General features: G+C 41.2%; 2 protein-coding genes across 9 annotated transcripts in view; both read right to left on the bottom strand.

The window, feature by feature from the left end:
* sugt1 (SGT1 homolog, MIS12 kinetochore complex assembly cochaperone) overlaps positions 1 to 10,463 on the bottom strand; it is a 17,952-nt gene extending 7,489 nt beyond the window's left edge. For 3 of the 5 annotated variants that reach the window (XR_004797027.1, XM_035670766.1, XM_035670763.1), the window contains exons 1-10: positions 10,319 to 10,463; positions 10,175 to 10,223; positions 9,340 to 9,430; positions 8,973 to 9,042; positions 8,528 to 8,598; positions 5,167 to 5,220; positions 3,887 to 3,915; positions 3,642 to 3,667; positions 3,285 to 3,381; positions 1,821 to 1,928 (exon numbers count right to left, since the gene is read on the bottom strand). Coding sequence is in view for 4 of the 5 variants with exons in the window: in XM_035670766.1 (XP_035526659.1) it covers positions 1,821 to 1,928; positions 3,285 to 3,381; positions 3,642 to 3,667; positions 3,887 to 3,915; positions 5,167 to 5,220; positions 8,528 to 8,598; positions 8,973 to 9,042; positions 9,340 to 9,430; positions 10,175 to 10,223; positions 10,319 to 10,332 (609 nt within the window). In the remaining variant the exon portion in view is untranslated. The remainder of the gene's footprint in view (positions 1 to 1,820; positions 1,929 to 3,284; positions 3,382 to 3,641; positions 3,668 to 3,886; positions 3,916 to 5,166; positions 5,221 to 8,527; positions 8,599 to 8,972; positions 9,043 to 9,339; positions 9,431 to 10,174; positions 10,224 to 10,318) is intronic. The other 2 variants (XM_035670764.1, XM_035670765.1) reach the window with 2 other exon arrangements.
* A 753-nt stretch (positions 10,464 to 11,216) lies between these two features.
* The window catches only part of LOC118335050 (ETS-related transcription factor Elf-1-like), a 9,810-nt gene continuing 1,448 nt past the window's right edge, over positions 11,217 to 19,578 (bottom strand). Inside the window, exons 1-8 of one of the 4 annotated variants that reach the window (XM_035671229.1) lie at positions 18,408 to 18,641; positions 17,289 to 17,705; positions 17,029 to 17,155; positions 15,037 to 15,144; positions 14,691 to 14,846; positions 14,511 to 14,585; positions 13,491 to 13,686; positions 12,774 to 13,389 (exon numbers count right to left, since the gene is read on the bottom strand). In XM_035671229.1, the coding sequence (XP_035527122.1) occupies positions 12,774 to 13,389; positions 13,491 to 13,686; positions 14,511 to 14,585; positions 14,691 to 14,846; positions 15,037 to 15,144; positions 17,029 to 17,155; positions 17,289 to 17,348 (1,338 nt within the window). In that variant the 5' untranslated portion in view covers positions 17,349 to 17,705; positions 18,408 to 18,641. Of the gene's footprint in view, positions 13,390 to 13,490; positions 13,687 to 14,510; positions 14,586 to 14,690; positions 14,847 to 15,036; positions 15,145 to 16,641; positions 16,974 to 17,028; positions 17,156 to 17,288; positions 17,706 to 18,407; positions 18,642 to 19,578 lie in introns of those variants that run through there. The other 3 variants (XM_035671230.1, XM_035671228.1, XM_035671231.1) reach the window with 3 other exon arrangements.

Raw genomic sequence — 19,578 nt, 5'->3', positions numbered from 1 at the left:
CGAGCTCATTTTATTTATCGTGCGATTAATTGATTTATCGCTTATCGCGACAGGCCTACCACCAACATCACAATAGAAGTTTTCAAGTACACACAAGATCCCAAGGAAGAAATCAGAGCTTCATGTTGTTCTGTATCGACAAGACCGTATTGATCAATGTTCTACAAAACAAATTCCTCCTGCTTAACGATTGAAAAAAACAATCAAAACAACTCACACAAAAACATCCCTCCTGATCCTGAGGCTAAAACCTGACAGTGGTCTAAAGCCTGAATCAGCACACACTCAGCCAGCACACTCATTAGCCCATCCTGTAGAATACACACTAATTAGAGTCTATAGTAAAAAGAGCCCGTCCTACTCATTAGGCCCATAATCACCTTAAACAGTGCTGAGGAACTCTCAGTGAGTCCTAATAAATGTGTGTGTACTGTGTACTGTGTGTACTGTGTACTGTGTACTGTGTGTGTGTGTGTAGGAGTGAGGATTTGTGCATATGTGTGATGAATCTCCTGTTAGCTGCTCAGATGAACTGCGCTATCGTCTCCACGGGAGCCGCACTGTATACAGTGAGAGTGGATTTTCTCATTTCTACTCCAGCCACAGTGAGCTTTACCAGCATTAAGGAATTATAGGTAGTGACAGCCTACTTTACACTGCTTTACATTATTGAAGAGATTATAGTGTTAATCTCAGATTGGTAACCCAAGTAATAATGATCAGACACTATTTCACTGAGCTGCTTAAAACTCGCATCAGTGTGGTTTGCGTTTTTGCTATTTTCTTTTTGTTATCATGCAAATTATTTGTAATTCATTAACGTTTTTGACAAAGAAAAATAATTTCACAGAGAAACCATCATGTCACTTCATGCTCTCTGGCTAAACTGCAGTTCAGAGATATGAAGCATAGTCAGAGGAGAGTCCGCATTTCTCCAGTGTGACATTACTACATCATATTTTCTTTACAGTGACATATAAAATGTTCCCTGACATGTTTAATAGTCTGCTTCTTTTATTGTTGAGAGTAACTACTAGAACGTCAAGGCTACATATAATGTTCTCTCACTGAGTCTGTGTAAAATTCAATGACTTTTTATTGACTTTCAAAAACTTATCTGGAGTGTTTCTGTGACCTACATTTCTTTTTCTTGTTTATGTTTTTCAGCTCAAGTTGTAAAGTGGTAAACAGTTTTATTTTCCACTACAGCCGGGCTTGCTGTTGAGAAAAACATTGAAGACCACCATTTAATAACAATTTAATAACCTTGAATGCTTACACTACTGTATCTGTATGTGTGAACCGAGTAACACTGTAAAATGATTTCAGTTTCATGTGGAAACGGACGAAGTGTCATATTTTCTGACTTTCCCTTGACCTGAATACACCTCTGAAACTCAGAAATGACCAGCTCATTGTATCATCTAAAGTTATTGAGTATTGGTCAGTCGTGGTCACTTTGAGACACCAGAAAGACAAAAGACAACTGTTTTTTGTTTGTTTTTTTTTTTTTTGGTCCGTGCGCTTCAACATTAGAGAATGCCCATCACAATGCTTTGATGTGCCTTTTAGTTCACAATGGACCATTTAACACAACTGGTGTTGAAAGCATGCAGGTCTGACACACACAGTTTGTTTCTGCTTCATGTGCATGTCACCTGTCACAGTGAGATGTCTGTTAAAGCTGTCAAAAACATGTCAAATCATCACAAATGTGAACCAGAATGTAAAATATGCATAGCGGGAGAGGACTCCCAGTAGGTTTAGAAGTTTCAACATTACACTAACTGCACCAGTTAAACTAAAAGTGACTTTGATACCTTGGTGGTGAGGATCTTGAAGTTGCTCTGTTGAGGGACGATGGGGTGCAGGAGGTGGAGGTTGAGGTTGTAGTTCTCCCCTGATGCCAGCTGTATTGTGGCAGAGAGCTGAAGAGAGCACAGACAGCAGACATTAGGCATTACTCCTCAATGGTGGCCATTAAGTCTGACAGTAAACAACTAGGCAATATTTTATATTATTCTTATTCCATTACAATGCCCGTGCTGTAGCATCAATATTTTCCATTTAATTTAACTGCAGTCTGCAGCAAACACACAAAACAAAAGAAAGATAAGGAGTGGGGGGGGGGTGAAGGGTCAAGCTTGTCCATGAGAATAATCATCTGATGTGGGGGTGTAACGGCCAGGAGTATTCTCGCCTGTCCCTTTCAGCACAGTGACCAGTGATGGGGGGGGGGGGGGGGGTTCGGACAGCTCCTAACAGCCTGTCACTCAGTGGAACTGGGTGGGTGGCTTGTTGGTTTAGAGGAGCAAGGCCTCGGCTGTGGCCCAAATCCTCACACTCCTTAAACCCTCATCACTTGGCAAATGCTGCGCTCGTGGAGTAAAGCGCTAAAAACTGCCCACTTGAGGAATAACTCGCCTGTACCGTACATCACTTCAACTAGCAATCGTTTGCAATTCACCACCTACCATTTTACTAAAAGTGGACTTTTCTGATTTGGGACCAAATGTGTGTTAGAAGTAGTTCATCTGGGATAAAAGCTTAGAAAGTTGACTAAAGTTGCTTTTGGGCAATTCCAAAAAACTATCAAAGCCTTAATATTCATTTCCAGTTGGATTCCTGCACTGTCTGTAGGTATACAGCTGCTGCATACTCACCAGGGAAAATAACTGGAACCACTGCCTTTCATCTTTAATTTCTTTTGTCTATACTGACCTAGTAAAAAATATATGAACTTATCTGTATTTCACACCACAGAGGGAGCTTAACAAGTGACTGTGTGATTCGGAGCGAGTGAACTATTTCTTTTGAAATGGGGTAAACTCAGTTTGTTATTCTATTAGGAAAGACAAAGCTGTTCCCTAGAGTGCCCTGCAGTTACCCCTCTGAGAGAAGGAGAGAGAAGTGGAAAGAGACAAAGAAAAGAGAAAAAGAGAAAGAAAGAGGATTGTCCCTTGAGGGCTCTGCAGCTGATCCTAGATCAGTTATGCCTTCTATCTACAGACAATTAGGAGGTTGGAGAAGCTGGGGAGGGTAAATTGTTCTTAGATCCGTACTTTGGGAGCAATGTTAACAAGGCACCACTGGAGGCATAGTTGGGTCCATGGGGAGACTGTCTGTGTGTCTGTGTGTGTGTGACTGTGTATGTGTGTATGAGACCCATCTAATGGGCCCCCTTGAGGAAACACCCAAGAGCTAACCCATCTCTGCTCCACATACACACACAGAAAACACAGACTCTCTTCACTTCAATACTGCATTTAAGTGTGTGTTTATACCTCTTTTTCCATGAAGTTGACACACACACCATCCTTGGGTACATTTTTTGCCATGACTGTGACAATGACTTGAGATTCTGTTTGGTACCAGTCATATCTGCAAGAAACACACAGGCGAAGCTGATTAAGAAACCCAAATATTGTTTCTCTTTCTACCAAGAATGTAATAAAACTTCATGAAACCAAGAACTTCAAATGATAAAAAGCCGCTCATCATTATTCACCCAGTTACACAGAATAGGGCTGCTTTAATGCAGTAAGGCTTGGTTAATCATTATGCCGGTATAATAAATAAAATAAACATTACTGACATAAAACAGATCTCTAGATAAAGCCTATTTACATTTATGCACTTACTTCACTGGAGGAACCGCCGGGGTCTGCTGGGTCATTCAGTCCCCGAGACAGAACGACAATTAGAGAGGAGGATGTGGTTATGAGGCAGAGGGATGAAACAAAAAGGACAAAATAAGAAGAAAACATAACAACAAAAGACACTTAGTAAAGCCTCCTTCTTTGAAGCAGGAACATACTGAAGGCTGATGCTCTCTGCTGATGCTGAGAGCAACAATGCCCCCAGGTGGCCGTGTACAGAAACTCACCCTGTTGCCGCTGCCGATCTGTGTCTGCTCTGGAAAGAGAGAAGACATTTTTGGGTGTGCGGCAGGAAGCATTTAATACACCCTTTTAAGCTAAATCACACTCTAAAATATGATGAAGCTATTGAACACAATTTTTCAACTGTCACACACACACGTGTCCGCACATAGCAAATGGATATGCGCCCACAAAGACAAGACACACACACACTTTCACATCCTTTCCACCAGTTTGTTTACTGGTCAATCCACGCCCATTAAAAGCCCTGTGAGCCCAAGCAAGCCTGATCGTCGTTTACCAGCATGCTATCATACATTATTCACAGAGAGAGAGAGAGAGAGAGGGAAAAGAGAGATGACATGATAGAAGGCGTGTTAATGTTGTCTTAATGAGGTCGTGTTTGAAATGGTGAGGAGGGGGGATGTTTGGGGGGAGAAAGACTGTGTGTGTCTGTGTATTTTTAAACAAGCAGGGTGCCACATGTGATGGAATAACCAGGTGCCGTGTGTGTTGGTTGGTGGTAAACACACTGTCACCAGAAGACAACAACTGCTCCTGGTGTGAGCGTGAGCGAGCACAAGTAGGGGTACTTTCAAGTTTAAGAGAGCGAGAGGGAGAAGAGGCGGGGTGATGTACACCCTGGTGTGCATTTGTTTGTGTGTTTGTGTGCGTGCTTGCTGTCTGTGAGCGGGCCTATGAAGGGGTTGGGTCTCATCGGGGGCTTTCAAACATCAGTAACGTTAACTCTGATGAATCACACCGCTCCTGGGAGTACGTGTGCATGCGGGTGTGAAGCGTGTTTGTCAAAACTCATGCTCTTATTTACTTGAGATGATCCAGAGGGCCCAGGCATCACCAGAAAACAGAAACACACCACCCAGACATGACATGCATCTTTTATTGGACTGAGCAGCTCTGCCTGCGCACTGTGAACACATACTGTAGATTCATGGATGTGTGCAAGCTCATTTGTTTGATCAGATGAGCAGATCAGCTCTCTGACTGTCCCATTTAGCTTAGTGTTTGATAGCAGGGAGTATGGTAAATATACAGTATAGAGAAGTTGGAGAGGAACCAGTAATGGATTTTGAATCTTAAAGTACAAACCGACACAGGCAATATTGTGCACTAATATTTGATACCACTGAATATCTTAAATACATTAAAACAAACTATTTGCAATTAAATAAAAAAGACAGGTTAAGACCAATATCAGCTCTAAATACTGGTCTAACCTTACAAAAAATACTGAGATGATCAAAGTCTCACTTCAGCTACTTACCTCCCATCATCTCCTCACACCGCTTTATCCAGATCTCAAATGATTTGTCCGAAACTGTGAAAACCACAACAAAGAACAGAAATTTGCAGTCTTAGTTTGTTACAAGGTAATACATTCTGATAAAAAAAGACTCAATTAGAGAATTTAATGAAAACATTTTAGGGCATCAGTGAGGTGTGAATGGTCTGACTAAGTGCAGCACAAGGTTAAAAGCATTACTTTAATAGCTTTGTTTCCAAAGCAGAAGTTACTTGGATGAAAATAGGCATTCATCAGTGTTCAATACATTACTGTGCAGCATTGTGTCAGCAGCAAAATTATTTTAACTTTTAAAACTGATTCACAGCTCTTTTGAAAAACATAGCCCTAAGCATTTTTGGACCCTGAGCCTATTTTTTCATCTTTTTCCACCATCCCACTTATTTAATTCTGACCCCTCGGGCTCTTACTCAGTTGTCAATAGAGCCCTATTTGTAAAGAAACATTTCAAGAGGTTGTGTAATAACATATGTCTATATAAACATATCCATCCAAATGGATCCATGCTTTGATGATAGAGATGCTGGCCAGCTCTAGCCGTCTTTTCACTAGCAAAGTTGCTTTAATTATCACAAAAGTAGCGTAAGTTTCTAGGTCACTCACACATAGACATAAAATAAAAACACACAGATATGATGAAGTGAGAATCCATGTGTTGTTATCAGGGGTGTAACGATTCACCAAATCTGTGGTTCTGTTCATACCGCGGTTTTCCCCGTTTCCCCATTTTTGCAGAGAAACAGGAGATGAGAAGATGTTTATCTGATATTACATAAGCGGATACGACAGAAATCTTACATTACGGAGCGTCAGTGAACCAACCAACTGCAGATGTCACTTCACTAAACGTTTAGTATTCGGTTTGGACCCACATGCGGGCGCACTTGAAAACTGATTCACGGGGTGAGTTTATGAACGTTACTTGCTTGAATGGAGAAGAGTCAGCAGACACACAGGGAGAGAAGAGACAGAATAGAGGCCAGAGCGAGCGGGCGTGTTTGCCGTGAGTGGAGCAGAGGTCCAGGTGTGTGTGTGTGCTGTGGTGAGTGTGGGGAAGAAGAAAAGGGAGCAGATTAAGTGTAAATAAACACTAAAATAGGTAAAATTACCTAGAATAACCTACTGTCCAAACAAAATACGATATAGGCCCTACACCAACTACCACCCCACGGGCCGCCGCCACCGAGCCGCCAGGTTTACACTGTCTTAATCGAGAGCTCCAAAGTCCAGGGAGCAAGTGTGTCTCTCGGATCCGCGACACGAGACAGTGGACTTTTGTGTCGCGATTCTCGGTTCTCGTTTTCTAGAACCGTTTACAGCCTGTTGTTTAACAAGTTTTGGTGACTTCAGTTTCTCCAAAGCTGTTTGTTTCAACACATTGAGAAACTGTAGCTCTGCAGTAAAGCAATTGGAATGAGATTTGGTTACAGTTGATTGAAATGGTGGTAATAGTGTCAGTCTTGGTTGACAGTTGTGATTATGTGACAGACCTGCTTCCACCCGTTTGTGTGACTCGACAGCAACTTGTAGTTTTGGGTTGAAATCCTTTTAATCCTTAATCAGACATCTTGGAGGATTCCTTGAGCAAACCCAATCCTGGCTTATTTTTGGTCTTAAAAGCCCAAAAAATACACAACTGCTCTTTTGTAACATCATTAGCATGCAGGCTGATATTACTTTAACTGAAAACTAAAAAAGCAACTTATACCCGAGAATACAGGATCTGATGCAAAATGAAAAAACAGAAAAAAGCAGCCATTTTTAATTAGTTTAAATAATGTATCCTCAAAAAATATTTAGTTTTTTCTAATAGTTTTTCATTGTCCATTTATTGTTAATAACATTTTATAGAATTGTATGTTTGTATGAATATAATACGTTTTTTTCAAGACCAACCACAATAATTTCCTCGGGAGGCACGATAAGTATAGTAAAGTATAAAATCTACTCCTCTGATGGGAAAAATTTAATATTATTCTGAATTACCGGGATAATTACATTATAGCCGATAAATTATCGGGCTTTTAATAATATATTTATTTTGAATTCTTATGCAAAAATGATTGACAGCCTTTATGTTCTATGAAAGCCAAACTACTGTTTTAATGAACTTTAACTGGAAAACTAAGACCCAACATTTTGAAGAGTCAGAGCTCTTAATTTGTATGTTAGAACAGTGAATGTGAAATCCAGATTGGTTTAGAGCACAGTTATAGAATATTAAATCATGTATCTTTTGCTCACTAAATAATCAACCATTTCTTGGCCATTAAGTGGTGTAAAAACTACAGGTTATGAAACTTTTTTTTTAAAAAATACAAAAAAACTTGAAATTATTCGCAGTTGTTTCCCTCTAGGAATTTTGTCCCCCCCCCCCGTTACGTATGAAACAGAACTGACACTTCGCTGGCAACACAAACAAATATAATATTTACCGTTTTTAATTTTTTCCAGATGTTTGAATCAGGACGTTTTGAGCCTGAGGGGAAAAACTGACAATTAAGGTTGGCGTTCCGCGTGACATTTTTTGGTGGAGCTGTTAGTTTAATAGTCGACTTGGAAGAAAGCGAACAATTTGACAATAAGCTCCTCCAACCAACAGTATGTGGAGTTAAAGTGGACAGCCCCAATAACCTCTGAAACAGTTCTATGTTGTTAACTGCAATGTGAGCGCAAGCCAACGGGGCTGATTATTGTCGGCAGGATCATTTAAAAGGCAACCGGGACTAACAGTCTGCACGCCATTTCTGATACCGTGGCGGCAGAAATTTAACAGCGGCGGGCCGCTGCTCCAAAATCAACATAGAGGAAACACTGTATCGGTCATCTTAAAATGAAGAGCAGGTAGTTTACTAATTTACTTAAGATAATTACTTAAGAAAAGAGTCAGCAGGCTAATTTAAATATTACATTAATGCAACGCTTGCTGGCAAGAACTATGTTTGAGGTGTCCTGTCATACACAAGGCCATGGGGTAAACAATAAATAATATTTACACATTAAGAATCCATACTTTAGATTTGCACCAAATGGTCATTACTGCCTTTAATTGAAACTGCACTCTTGCACTTAGACTTGCACTTCTTTATGTCACAAAATTACCCTTCATGCTTTTTTTTTCCCAACCTTTTTTAGGCTTTCTGTGTCTTTGAAACTTCATTATGTAAAGCACTTTGAATTGCTACCCTGTATGAAAGCTAAGGTTCAGAACTTTATCTTCCATGAGGAGAGTGAAGCAGACAGGTTGCTGCTGCGAACAGTGGTTGGTAGAGAGTGGGATGATGGAAAGTTTGTACTGGAGGCCAAAGTAGGCTGTACTCACCATCCAGTTGGTGTCCCTGAGTGAAAGCTGCATGTGCTGACTCATAGTGTTTAAGGTGGTATTCTGCTAGTCTGCAGTTGGGAGAGAAAAACATGACACATACACTTATAATTGATAATCTAAATGAACTAAAAGGGACCTCCTCTGACACACAAAATCTGGATCACACACCCGTTAGAGAAGTTAAATGACTAAAGCAATTCTTATACATAAACTTAACGGCTGGCTGAAAAGAAAAGTAGCACTTCCCATACAAAGCTCTGCACAATTTGGGTTGAAATGTATCAGTCAATATGTAACTAACTAACTCATGTTTACCAGTCAACGTTATATTCCAGCTTTTGAAAAACAACACAGAGTCAATGCTTCCATCAACAGTACATACACCAAACACCTATGTGTGCGTGATTTTCCCTTATTGTCTTCCTCATATTACAGTACACACCCTGTTCGCATGAAAGCAAGGGGAAGGCTGGGTTGTAGCTGCTGTGCTTTTTTGGCATCATCAACGGCACCTGAGGACAGAAGACAATATGTTTAAACAATATGTTTATCATAAACATTCATCCAGGCTGTATCACTTAGAAAATTAATATTCATGCTACCCAAATTTCCTCCAGTGGTTTCCTGGTGCCAGATTATTAATGCATTCTGGACCACAGCAGCTACTCAAGTGTTTGAGGCACAATGCAGAATTATATTCACATACTGTGGGCAGCTACCAAACAATACAACATCATTTTCAACACAATTATATTTCCTGAGTCTTTATTATAACCAACATATCTGTCAACACATGTATGCAGACTTACAGCTGTAGTTTTTGAGAAGTGTGTTGGCATAGGCACGCTGGCAAAACCACTCAGCGTTATCCGAGTCTTCTTGCAAGGCCTCATTTAGTGCCTACAAGGAAAGAGATGGCATTTAAACAGACAGCTTACAATGCTGCTCTGGTTCAAAGAGTGGTGATAAATGATGTTAAACATTAAACAAACAACACTGGCTCACACGCTGTCTCCTCTGTTTGCTACATTGTTACCACCAACTATTTTTAAAGCCTATTTTTTATTGTGGGATGTGTTTAGCAAAGAGTAGAAGTGCTGAGTAGCTCTGAGTAGAATGAATGAGTCCTGTATGTTGGACCTGAACTACAATGGTAGTCACATCCACGTAAAGGAACAAGCAAAGTGTGTTTAAAATGTTGACAAACAAATAAAACTAGTAAACAAGATTCCATACTGACTTACTGACTGTTTAGGAAGACACTATGCTAGTCATGCTAACAGCCCAACATATCCTTGTTTATCACTAAGGTCACCCTAAATATCTCCTGAAGAGTGTAATAAAAGACATGCCCTGCTAACTCAGAAACGCTACTGTTACTGAAGGTAATAATATATAATATTAGATTATAATGACGCAAAGTGGCGCTAACAGCAAGCGTTAGCTACCTTGGCTAGGTAGTCTCAGTGTCAAACACAGTGCTAACATCACAAACATTAACACCACCGACACCACAGCCGGTTTCCTTCACACCACAGCCCGTCAGAAGAACTCAAGGTTAACGCGATAATCGGAAAGAGGCAGCAGATATTTGATTCAATCGCTGAAGTCATTTGTTTATGGCTAGCTGCCGCTAATGTTTACCTCCAGAGCTTTCTGTGGATCCTCGTCAATGAAGCTATCGGGGAAGCTGCTAAAGCGAGAGGAGAGAGCACCCGTTAACAGCAGCGTAGAAACAAACCGACTTAAACAGAATAACGTCTCATTCATATGTAAGGTTTCACTTGCCGTTCGGTTGCCATGGGTTCGCTGCGGATGTGTTTCTAGGGAAGCAGGAAAGTTCTAGCAAGATGTGGAGACTACTGTGGAAACGTGATAGCGGCAACAGCCCGACAGCTGCAGGCCTGTCAACATCCGACCGCTCACACTGCCACTGCGCCACCTACCGGCCTGGAGGACTCACGACATGGCCGCTTCCTATTACTACAGCACATTTATTAACTCTGACATGATGAAAATAGGACTGCCAATCATTAAATACTGTATTTATTCCAATATATAGAGTAGTATAATAAGTAGCAACATCTCACCTCAAAAATACCCCACTATTATTCTATTATATATATTAAACTACTGTACTATTAACCTACTGGATAGGCATCATTTGAATGTAGTTTCAGCAAGAGGGAGCCAGTTTGACGTACCTACCTAAAATACATTGGAGTTGAAAATGCAATATTGAATGGAGTGTAGCTGTAGTCAGGTAAAATATTAGAATATAAATATACTTTAAATACCAAAAGTTATAGTAGTCGTTATGGTCGCAGAATGTCCTTTTTGAGAACATATATTGTACAATTGGATTTTTTTTTATTGGTGCATAAATGTGTATATCACTTTATTGTTGCAGCTGGTAAAGGTGGGGTTCATTTTAATTCATTTATATATTGCTGGGTTTCCAAAAAGGGATCAATAAAGTTGTATATTATTAATATGAATGTGCAAAGAAACTAATGCAGTAAAAAGTACAATATCTCCCTCTGAATTGTAGTGGAGAAGAATAAAGTAGCATAAAATGGAAAAACTAAGTACCTCAAATTAGAAAGTACAGTACTTGCATGAATGTACCTATTTACTCTGAAATGTGGGTGAATAAATGAGTGGGGATGAACGTCACACAGACAATGATAAAATTACATTTATTTCATATACTCTTTTCAACACCTCTGGACTGCACAAAAGCAAACGCACTGAAATAAAGCAACAGAAAATCCACCTCTCCCTCTGCTACAAGCTTACAAATCCACATCAGTAAAACTTACAGTATCAAGAGACCTCCAGATAAAGCAAAGTGAGGGGATTCAAAATAAATGGTTTACTCAGTAATAAACTGAAAACCGTTTTGCATAGGGTTCCCTGGGGGCAAAGGCACGGTTATAAGCCTCTCCTAAACCAAGTTTAGCCTCGCAAGTCTAAATCTTACACACTCAGTTTTTATTTGGAGTGAAGCGAACTTTGTGGGCTGGCTTTGTGAGGCTAAACTAAGATCAACTGAAGAGAAAACACTGAACTTAGCATTACTTCATTATAAAGGGCAAGCCGTTTTACTCCTTGCATAGAGGATACAGTCTGTGCAGTAAAACACATTTTTACAAACCTGAGGGAGAAAATGGCAACAAGGCACAAAGTCAAGCATGTTCACAGACATACAGTATATAATACACAACACATACAGATATCAAGGCTTTAGAGGTCCATATATGCATTTATATATGTGTAACAACTAAACAGAATGTGTGCATAGCAGAAAGGCTAAATAGTAGAAGTACGACTCAACAGGAGGCAATGTAGCAATATAAAAGGCTACAAGACAATTTCACTTGTGACTGTCAACAAAAGGAAGGTCCACTGTGTAGATGCATCAACTAAACAGCAGCAGTGCTAAATTACTATTCTACAAATAACAGTGATCCCTTGTTTTCAACATTTCACAATACAAACATAATTCATCTTAAAAAATAATAATAATAATAATAATAACAATAACAATAGTAATATGGAATGTTTTCCCTCAATAACCTCACGATTACCAGGAACAGAGGAAGCAGCAGGGACAGGGTGGACTGAGATCTTCAGGCACTTAGAGAAGAAACATACAGCAGAGGTAAACATTAGTGCAAAGCCAATTTCAAGGCAGAGGAATGATTCAGCATGTGAGAGTAAAAGAGTGGGAAAGAGCGAGAGTAAAGGCAAAGACGGAGGGCACAGTGTGCTGATCAGATCATTTGCTCCATGACGCTGGAGGTGAAGTGCAAAAGCAGAGGGGGTGTCTGCAGGAGATGCAGAAAGGCAATAGATTCCAGTGCATGTCTGTCTTTGGTGTCTTGTATAGTTAAAGGCTACAGAGAATGAATGAGATAAAAGGACAAGAGCTTTCAAAGTCTTCCTCTTCTTAGAAAGTAACCTGCTGAGTGCTCTGAGATTTTGGTTCATGCCAATTCCCTGCCAACTCAAGATGTCAGACAGGAAGCACTGATCAAGAATTACTTTTGTTACTAATTCATAATATAATCTAAAATACAAAAATAGTCCTAGATCAATACTTCCACTCTTACACGCTTGAGAAATAAAGGCCCGGGTGTGGATTGCCACAGCAAAGTGCAGCTCTGTAACTGGTCCTGAGTCAGTGGAGTGTGTGTGTGTGTGTGTGTGTGTGTGTGTGTTTGGGGGTGTCTGGTCTTTTCTATTGGTCAGAGCTTGTTAAGGGAACCAGCTGTGGAGTTTCCACTTGTGAAGTTTTCTGTCCTGGGTGTGACTTCTCATTAGGTGTCTCCCGTGCACAGTTACTGTCCACAGCCACCTGAGCAGCAGCCTGACGCTCACACAGACTCCCGAGCAGCTGAGCCGTTCTGAAGACTGAGGCGTGACCAGCGGGCTGCAGGGACTGGACCTTCGGCAGGTTCTGGAAGGTCCGCAGCATCTCAGCTGACACAATAGGCAAATGCTGCTCCTGGATCAAGCTGGTGCTGGTGGGCCGCAGGATGGTGTCGCGCTGGGCTGAGGGCCTGGGAGCGGGCCTGGTCCGCTGGGTGGCTGGGGCTCGGACAGAGCTGGACGACATTTTTTTCTGTGGTGGGTGTAAATCTTCGTCCTCCACTGATTGGTCACTGGAAGGTATTGTGCTGTCATCAGAGTCATCGCTCACACCTTCATCATTGCCGCTATTGTCGTCATAATCTTCCTCCTCTTTGGCGTTGTCTCCATCTGTGATATAAATCATGTCTTTGGGCAGAGAGGTGAACTGGTAGACGAGACGCTGGCCTTCTACCTTATTCAGTATGCCCCTCTGGTAGTAGTACCTACATGAACACAGAGGTTCAGCATTAACGAAGCAAACAATGCATCTACACCTAAAAATAAAGACACAACCAGCTTATGTTTTTTTTTCTATATTGTTTACCTGAGTGCTCTGCCCATTGTCTCATAATTCATATCTGGCTTGTTCTTGTGTTTGCCCCAGAGTCTGGCCACAGCTTTTGAGTTGACCAACTTGAAGATTCCTGCATCAGGATTAGTCCATTTAATGTAGCGGGGGCAGACCTGTCGGTCCTGCAACAACTCCATCAGGAACTGCCACAGGTACAGAGTGTTTCCTCCTGAAACACAAACACAGGAAACACGATGAAAAAGGAGAGACAAAGAAACAACATGGGAAATGACTTTTGTGAAAGCTGTGATCCATCTATCGAAGGCATTATCTCTTCATCTGTTTGTTAAAGTAATGACTTTCACTTTTGTAATCCACATCCAGTTACATTTCTTACAGTTTATTCAGACATGACAGGACATGAGCCATGTGCTTATGCAAGTTCAGTTTCATTTTATCGATTTACGATAGCAAATTCTGCTGCATAACTCTGACAGCACAGAATGACAAAACGTTAAGACGGACACTTAATTGTTGTCACATGCCATATGTAAGGCGTTTTTGCTGGATATTCATTCATTATCCATAAAAATATAGGGAGGGAATGCTGTTTGGGGGATTTTTACTGTAGTTTAGCAGTTTTTTTCTATTTCTATAAACTAATCTGGCATGAGACAAATATTGTTTCATAATGTTTTTTGCATACTTTTTGTCAGGTACTATTCTGTGTTTTATGCATTGGAAATTATAATTGAGTAGTTCATTACAGCTGCTCTTCAGAAGACAAAGAAGACATGCATTTCATTTCTCTCTGTGTATGTACTGCTGCTGCCTTTCTGTTACTCTCTTTCCTACTAACACAATAATAAAACACAAACATAATAAAGGTTATGGAAATGTTACTACCTCTGACCCAGTAAGATTGCTGTCATGACTTTTATGCGAAGGTGACTCTGGCGCTTATTCAGATAGGACATCAACATGTAAAATTGCCATCACATTAACATAATGAGGTGAAAGGGGCTTAGCTAATGTCGTTATGTGTGACAATACCTTTGTTGTATTTGTCCTTCTTCACTATAATGTCTGGTGTTGGAGACTCTGCCCTTCTATGTCGAGGTTTTCTCCCTGAGTAGTTGGAGAATAAAAGCAGGTCACTTACACAATATTTAATATAATCACACAAGCCATAATTTAGTTTCTGATCAGCTGATAACCCAGAATGTCACTGACCTCTCTTCCTGGACTGCAGCTGTGCCGCAGGCTTCTTTGTGTGCAACAAGGGCCACTGGGGCTTGTCAACAGCTCCCACAATGCCCTCTGCCGACACAGTCACCTGGGTAACAGGAGTAGTGATGACATCACCCAGTGACGGTAAGAAGGTCTGGGCTGCAGGGGGGCATAAACAGATTTAATGAAAGAGAACAGCACTGTGACCACTATGTCTAAAAATAACATGTTGCAGTCAGACATGTCCTAGATCAAAAAGCAGAGGCAGTGAGGTTTTACTAGGACATCTTCACTCTGTCAGACTGCATGTGAGTAGTGTTAACTCAGGTGTGTGTGTGTGTGTGCTTACAGTAGTGTTGTTCCAGGGAGAGAGCATCAGGGCAGTCCATGCTGAGAAGCGAGTCAGCAGCAACAAGTGTCTCCATGGTCTCTTCTTCTCCGCTTTCACATGGCTCCACTACAGAGCACAGAGAAGGGAGTAACATACAAAAACTGTTTTTAGCAGGTGGACCCACCTTGTACTTCATTTTCTGGATTAGCTGAGAGCCAAGAGCAGACATTCCTGTCTGGTTACTTTAGCCACATTTTCTCAAGTGATTTTCCAGACAACTATATCATGAAATACAACATAAAACTACAGATGCCTATATCGCTCACAGCCCGATCACGTGTGTTCAAGTACCCCTTCCTTGTAGCATCTCAATAGATGGGATGGGGGGCTTTCCTGGTATTGTTCAAAAGTAATCCACCACAGACAAAACTTTGGTGGATCTGACGCTGCACATTGAAATTCATACAAGACATAGTGATCCAATAATTGTTAATGTTTAATTTAGGCTGTGGCTTTTTTTCCCAGTAGGTTTGTTGAAGTTTCCATCTCATCTAGGGATCATGGGAATCAAGAACCAGTTCCACTTGAGAACCGATTCCAAATGGTCCGGTCCATCAGAATGGTATGCCATCAAGCTCATCAGTTCCTTTTATCAATGCCAGCAGGTTTTTATTACGTGTCTTTCTCTCATTGCAAAACAAACTCATGCGTCTTCGCTGCTGGAAACTTGCAAAAAGCCATTTGAGTCATGGCGAAGAGGAAGAAACCGTTCAAAGCGTGGCCTCATTTCACAAAAGAACTATTATAACTCTGCTTTCTGTACCCCGTTCTAAGACACAAAGATAATAAAACAGTTGCACTGACATTTGATTTCCCACAAAGAAAGTTGATAAGGAATCAAAAAGGGAATCGACAAAGAATCGGACCGATAAGCAGAATCAATAATGGTATTGGTATCAATAAAATCTTATCAATTCCCATCCCATTCCTCATGCCAGTACCAGTTGGGAGTGGCAGCAACCTGGCAACACAACCTTTATTTATTACGTTTAGCTATCTACTCTGACCTTTCTTTCTTACAGTCTAGTTTGCACACATTCTTAATCACAAAATGTGGGGTTGGGGTGTTAAAACTGGCTGTGTGCAGATGGCCTATTGAGCTGAAATGTTACTCATTATTGTGGCAATAAATACACTACATAGCTCAAATTAACTGCTTCCCAAACTGTAGCCCCAGTGCCATTGAGATAAAAATAACACCAAAGGGGAGTCTATTGTTCAGCGCGCATTTATTTAACTGTTATGTGTCGTGAAGAGGCTGTGCAGCAGGGAGCTAGAGAACATCTGCTAGCTAACAGCTGTTTGTCGTGGGCTCAAACACTTTCTCACTTTCTTCAAAACATGTAGCCACGTTTAAAGACACGCAGCAGGTAGGTTGCAGCCCCAAAACGGTACTAAGTTTGAAGTAAACAGTCCATAACCGTCTGTGAGTGGGTTTTTTTTTTTTTTTTTCTTGCAGTTACCGTTAGCTAACTAAAACGAGCCTCGCCATGCCCAACTTCAGCTGCTCGCTCCAGCCAGAACAATGTCGGAAAAACAACCCGATACAGTCATATAACTTACTTTTAATTCCCAGCACTGGTGAGGAACAAGCTATAGCATATGTGCTGTAGCCCGGATCGACCACGTCTACATCCTAATATGATTCATTAACTGTCTTTCCCAGGCACGAGCCAGGAATGTTTTGTTTCACTTCCTGACTTTTTGCGGAGGGTGGTCCATGTGCGAGGGTTGCGACTGCGCATGTCCAGTCCCAGGCTCTCTGTGATACCTGGTGTCGCTTTGAATTTAGAAAGAGTTGAATAAAACCTACAACATTTTAAACCGTTGAATAACCTTTAGAATAGACCACTGGGCGGCATGTGAGCTTCAGTCATGAAATGTGAATGTGGTAGGTAAAGAAAGGCTGGTGTGTGTGTGTGTGTGTGTGTGTGTGTTGCATGCACTGACCTTTAAGCAGCTGCTGGTGATCCTCCTCTGTATGTGACTGTTCACACGCTAGACCTGTATATGAGAACAGGTGTGGATGGGGAACCTGCTCCACAATCACAGCGGGGTAATCCAAGTAACCCCCCAGCTACAACACACACAAAGAAAATTAGATTAGATTACAATTGGTTAGATTCCTGAAATTTTTTTGCTGCATCACATGCTAGCTCTGTTTCAACACGACATTCAGAGAAATGCGCCACTGCTTTACATTTACGTACCTGTGACATGTTAACATGGTCACTGGCAAAGTCAAAGATGAGCTCTGACTGTTGAAGCATGGCTGGATATCCAAAAAGCGACCTTAACTGTGTGGAAACAGCATCACAGCTTTTCTCAGAAGACTACGAATAACTCCACAGGTCCAATGGTGTTTTTGTGTCCAGGCAGATCCACTTTTTGGAAAGAATCTTAAGACGAACAGCAGCTGACTGTCAGTGTACATCTACCAGACAGCCTCCCCCAGGATACGATGAGGCCCGTCTCTTTCCATGCAGCACAATTCAACAGTGGAAGAGTGATGTGAGTAAACTAATTGACCAGAGACACAGAGGCGTCACAGGAAACTCATGTCGCTCTGCTTCAGCGCTCGATGAGGAAGTGGGGGCTGCTAAACTGCCCTGTGGTCTTGACTGAACCTGGCAGAGAAGAACAGAAAGAGAGTGACGTGAGAAAATGTGCGTGATGGTGGTGGTGGTGGTGGTGGTGGTGGTCGGAGAGCCGTTAGAGGCAAAACACAAAGTGAGAGCACTACACCTGCAGTGAATATCAGGTGGTAACTGTTAAACTTTTTAAATAAAATGTCCAAATAGAGGAATGCGGTCACTGTGATCTGAGAGGCAGAGAAAACAGCACAGTTTGCTTCGCTCTTTTATATATCTCATTCTGTTGCTCTTATCTTGCTTCTAAAAGAGGCCAAACCAGCAACAGGAAGGAAGCATTTGCACTGCAATGTGTGCCTGGGCTGTGTGTGTGTACGTGTGTGGTATGAGTAGCGGGGGAGGCAACTTGAAACATCATGTCTTTGCACAATGTTCAAGGTTTCAGGGGCGTTACACGCACATTCCTTACATCATGACTGTGAAGGGGATATTCAGAACAAAACTACAAACGCAGCTCCTCTTCTCTGCTGCTGCCCCTTAATCGCTCAGTCCCAGTCCTTTCTCTTCTTACCCTGACCATCCCTGATCCTCTGTCCTTCATTTCTAAGCATTTCTGAGGTTATAGTTAACCGTCAAGAGAAATTAGCCTCTTCTGTTGCTGCTGTACAGCGTTCTCACCCTCACAACAGTCTAAAATGTAAGTTTAACTTTAAACATTGTTGGAACACCTGCACTCACCCAGTTGAAGATCACGCCAGCGTTCAGGTTTTGCATGCAATAGAGCTCCCACTGTAAACAAATCGCTTCCAAGGAATGAAATGTAATCATTTAGCTCTTACGTTTTAATCCCATTAATCCTCAATTTGGTTGAAACCGTCCTGGCGGTTTGTATACCCCAGCTGCCACAGAGAGGGAGAATGTGAGTGCGCTTCTTTGTCTTTATGTGTATGTGTGATAGAGGCACAACATGTTTGGGTCAGTTATCACACAGGAAGCACAGCTCAGTTAGGAGGCACCGCTTCCTGAGTTCTTGTGCCAGACCACTGCCAACATGTCTGCCAGCAGTGGCCTTCTCATTTTCGACTTCCTCTGATGTGTGCGGTTGTTTGGTGCTCAATGATTTACATAGGACACGAGTGAAATAGAAGGAAATGAAGGAGTGTATTAGGAGGTATTTGTATGTAGTATACAAAGCTGAAAATTAACAGCATCTGTAACAGTGTTCATTACTGATTGATTGTTTAAATATTATTATTAAGAAAAATATCAGAAACGATCTCTTGTACTAGCCTCTTGTGAATATATGATGGTCTTCTATGATATTAAGTTGAATATATTTGTGTTATAGATTGTTGGTCAGACAAAGCAAGACATCAGCTTGATCTGTGGAAATGTGGTGGGTTTTTTTTCACTATTTTTGCATTACAAGTCCCCATTCACTCAAAAATATGTCTGCGTAGAGTTTGACACTAGAATGATGTTTCCACATTAATCTGCTGAAAGTGGAAAGTTTCTCTGTGCTCATTGAAAATCTGATTTTAAGGGGCGAGGGCTACGAGCATCACAATTAGTTAGAAAGTCAACCCCAGTCCAGTATGCAACACAATGTGTGATGTAAAAATCTGAAGCCACCAGTGCAACACTGAGAATGGACTTTGGAATATTTTTACGGAAAACATATTAGACCCATTATTGTTTCAAGCATTTGTTTAAATGTCTTAATATATGTTTTGAGGGCATTTTTAATCTAAATCACATATGTCGTTAAATGACATAACATGACCTTGTTTTCTTCAGATAGTTATTCGGAGTGTCTTGAAGTTGCAGGTTACGTAATAAAACGTAATAAACCAACAGCCACTTTCCACTTCCTCACCTGAAAATCCGGCCTTAGATGTACATCATGGCC

Source organism: Morone saxatilis, unplaced genomic scaffold (assembly GCF_004916995.1).
Source record: "Morone saxatilis isolate NCDOM2014 unplaced genomic scaffold, NCSU_SB_2.0 Contig23, whole genome shotgun sequence".
Taxonomy (NCBI): domain Eukaryota; kingdom Metazoa; phylum Chordata; class Actinopteri; family Moronidae; genus Morone; species Morone saxatilis.
This window is presented reverse-complemented; position numbering and strand designations above follow the sequence as displayed.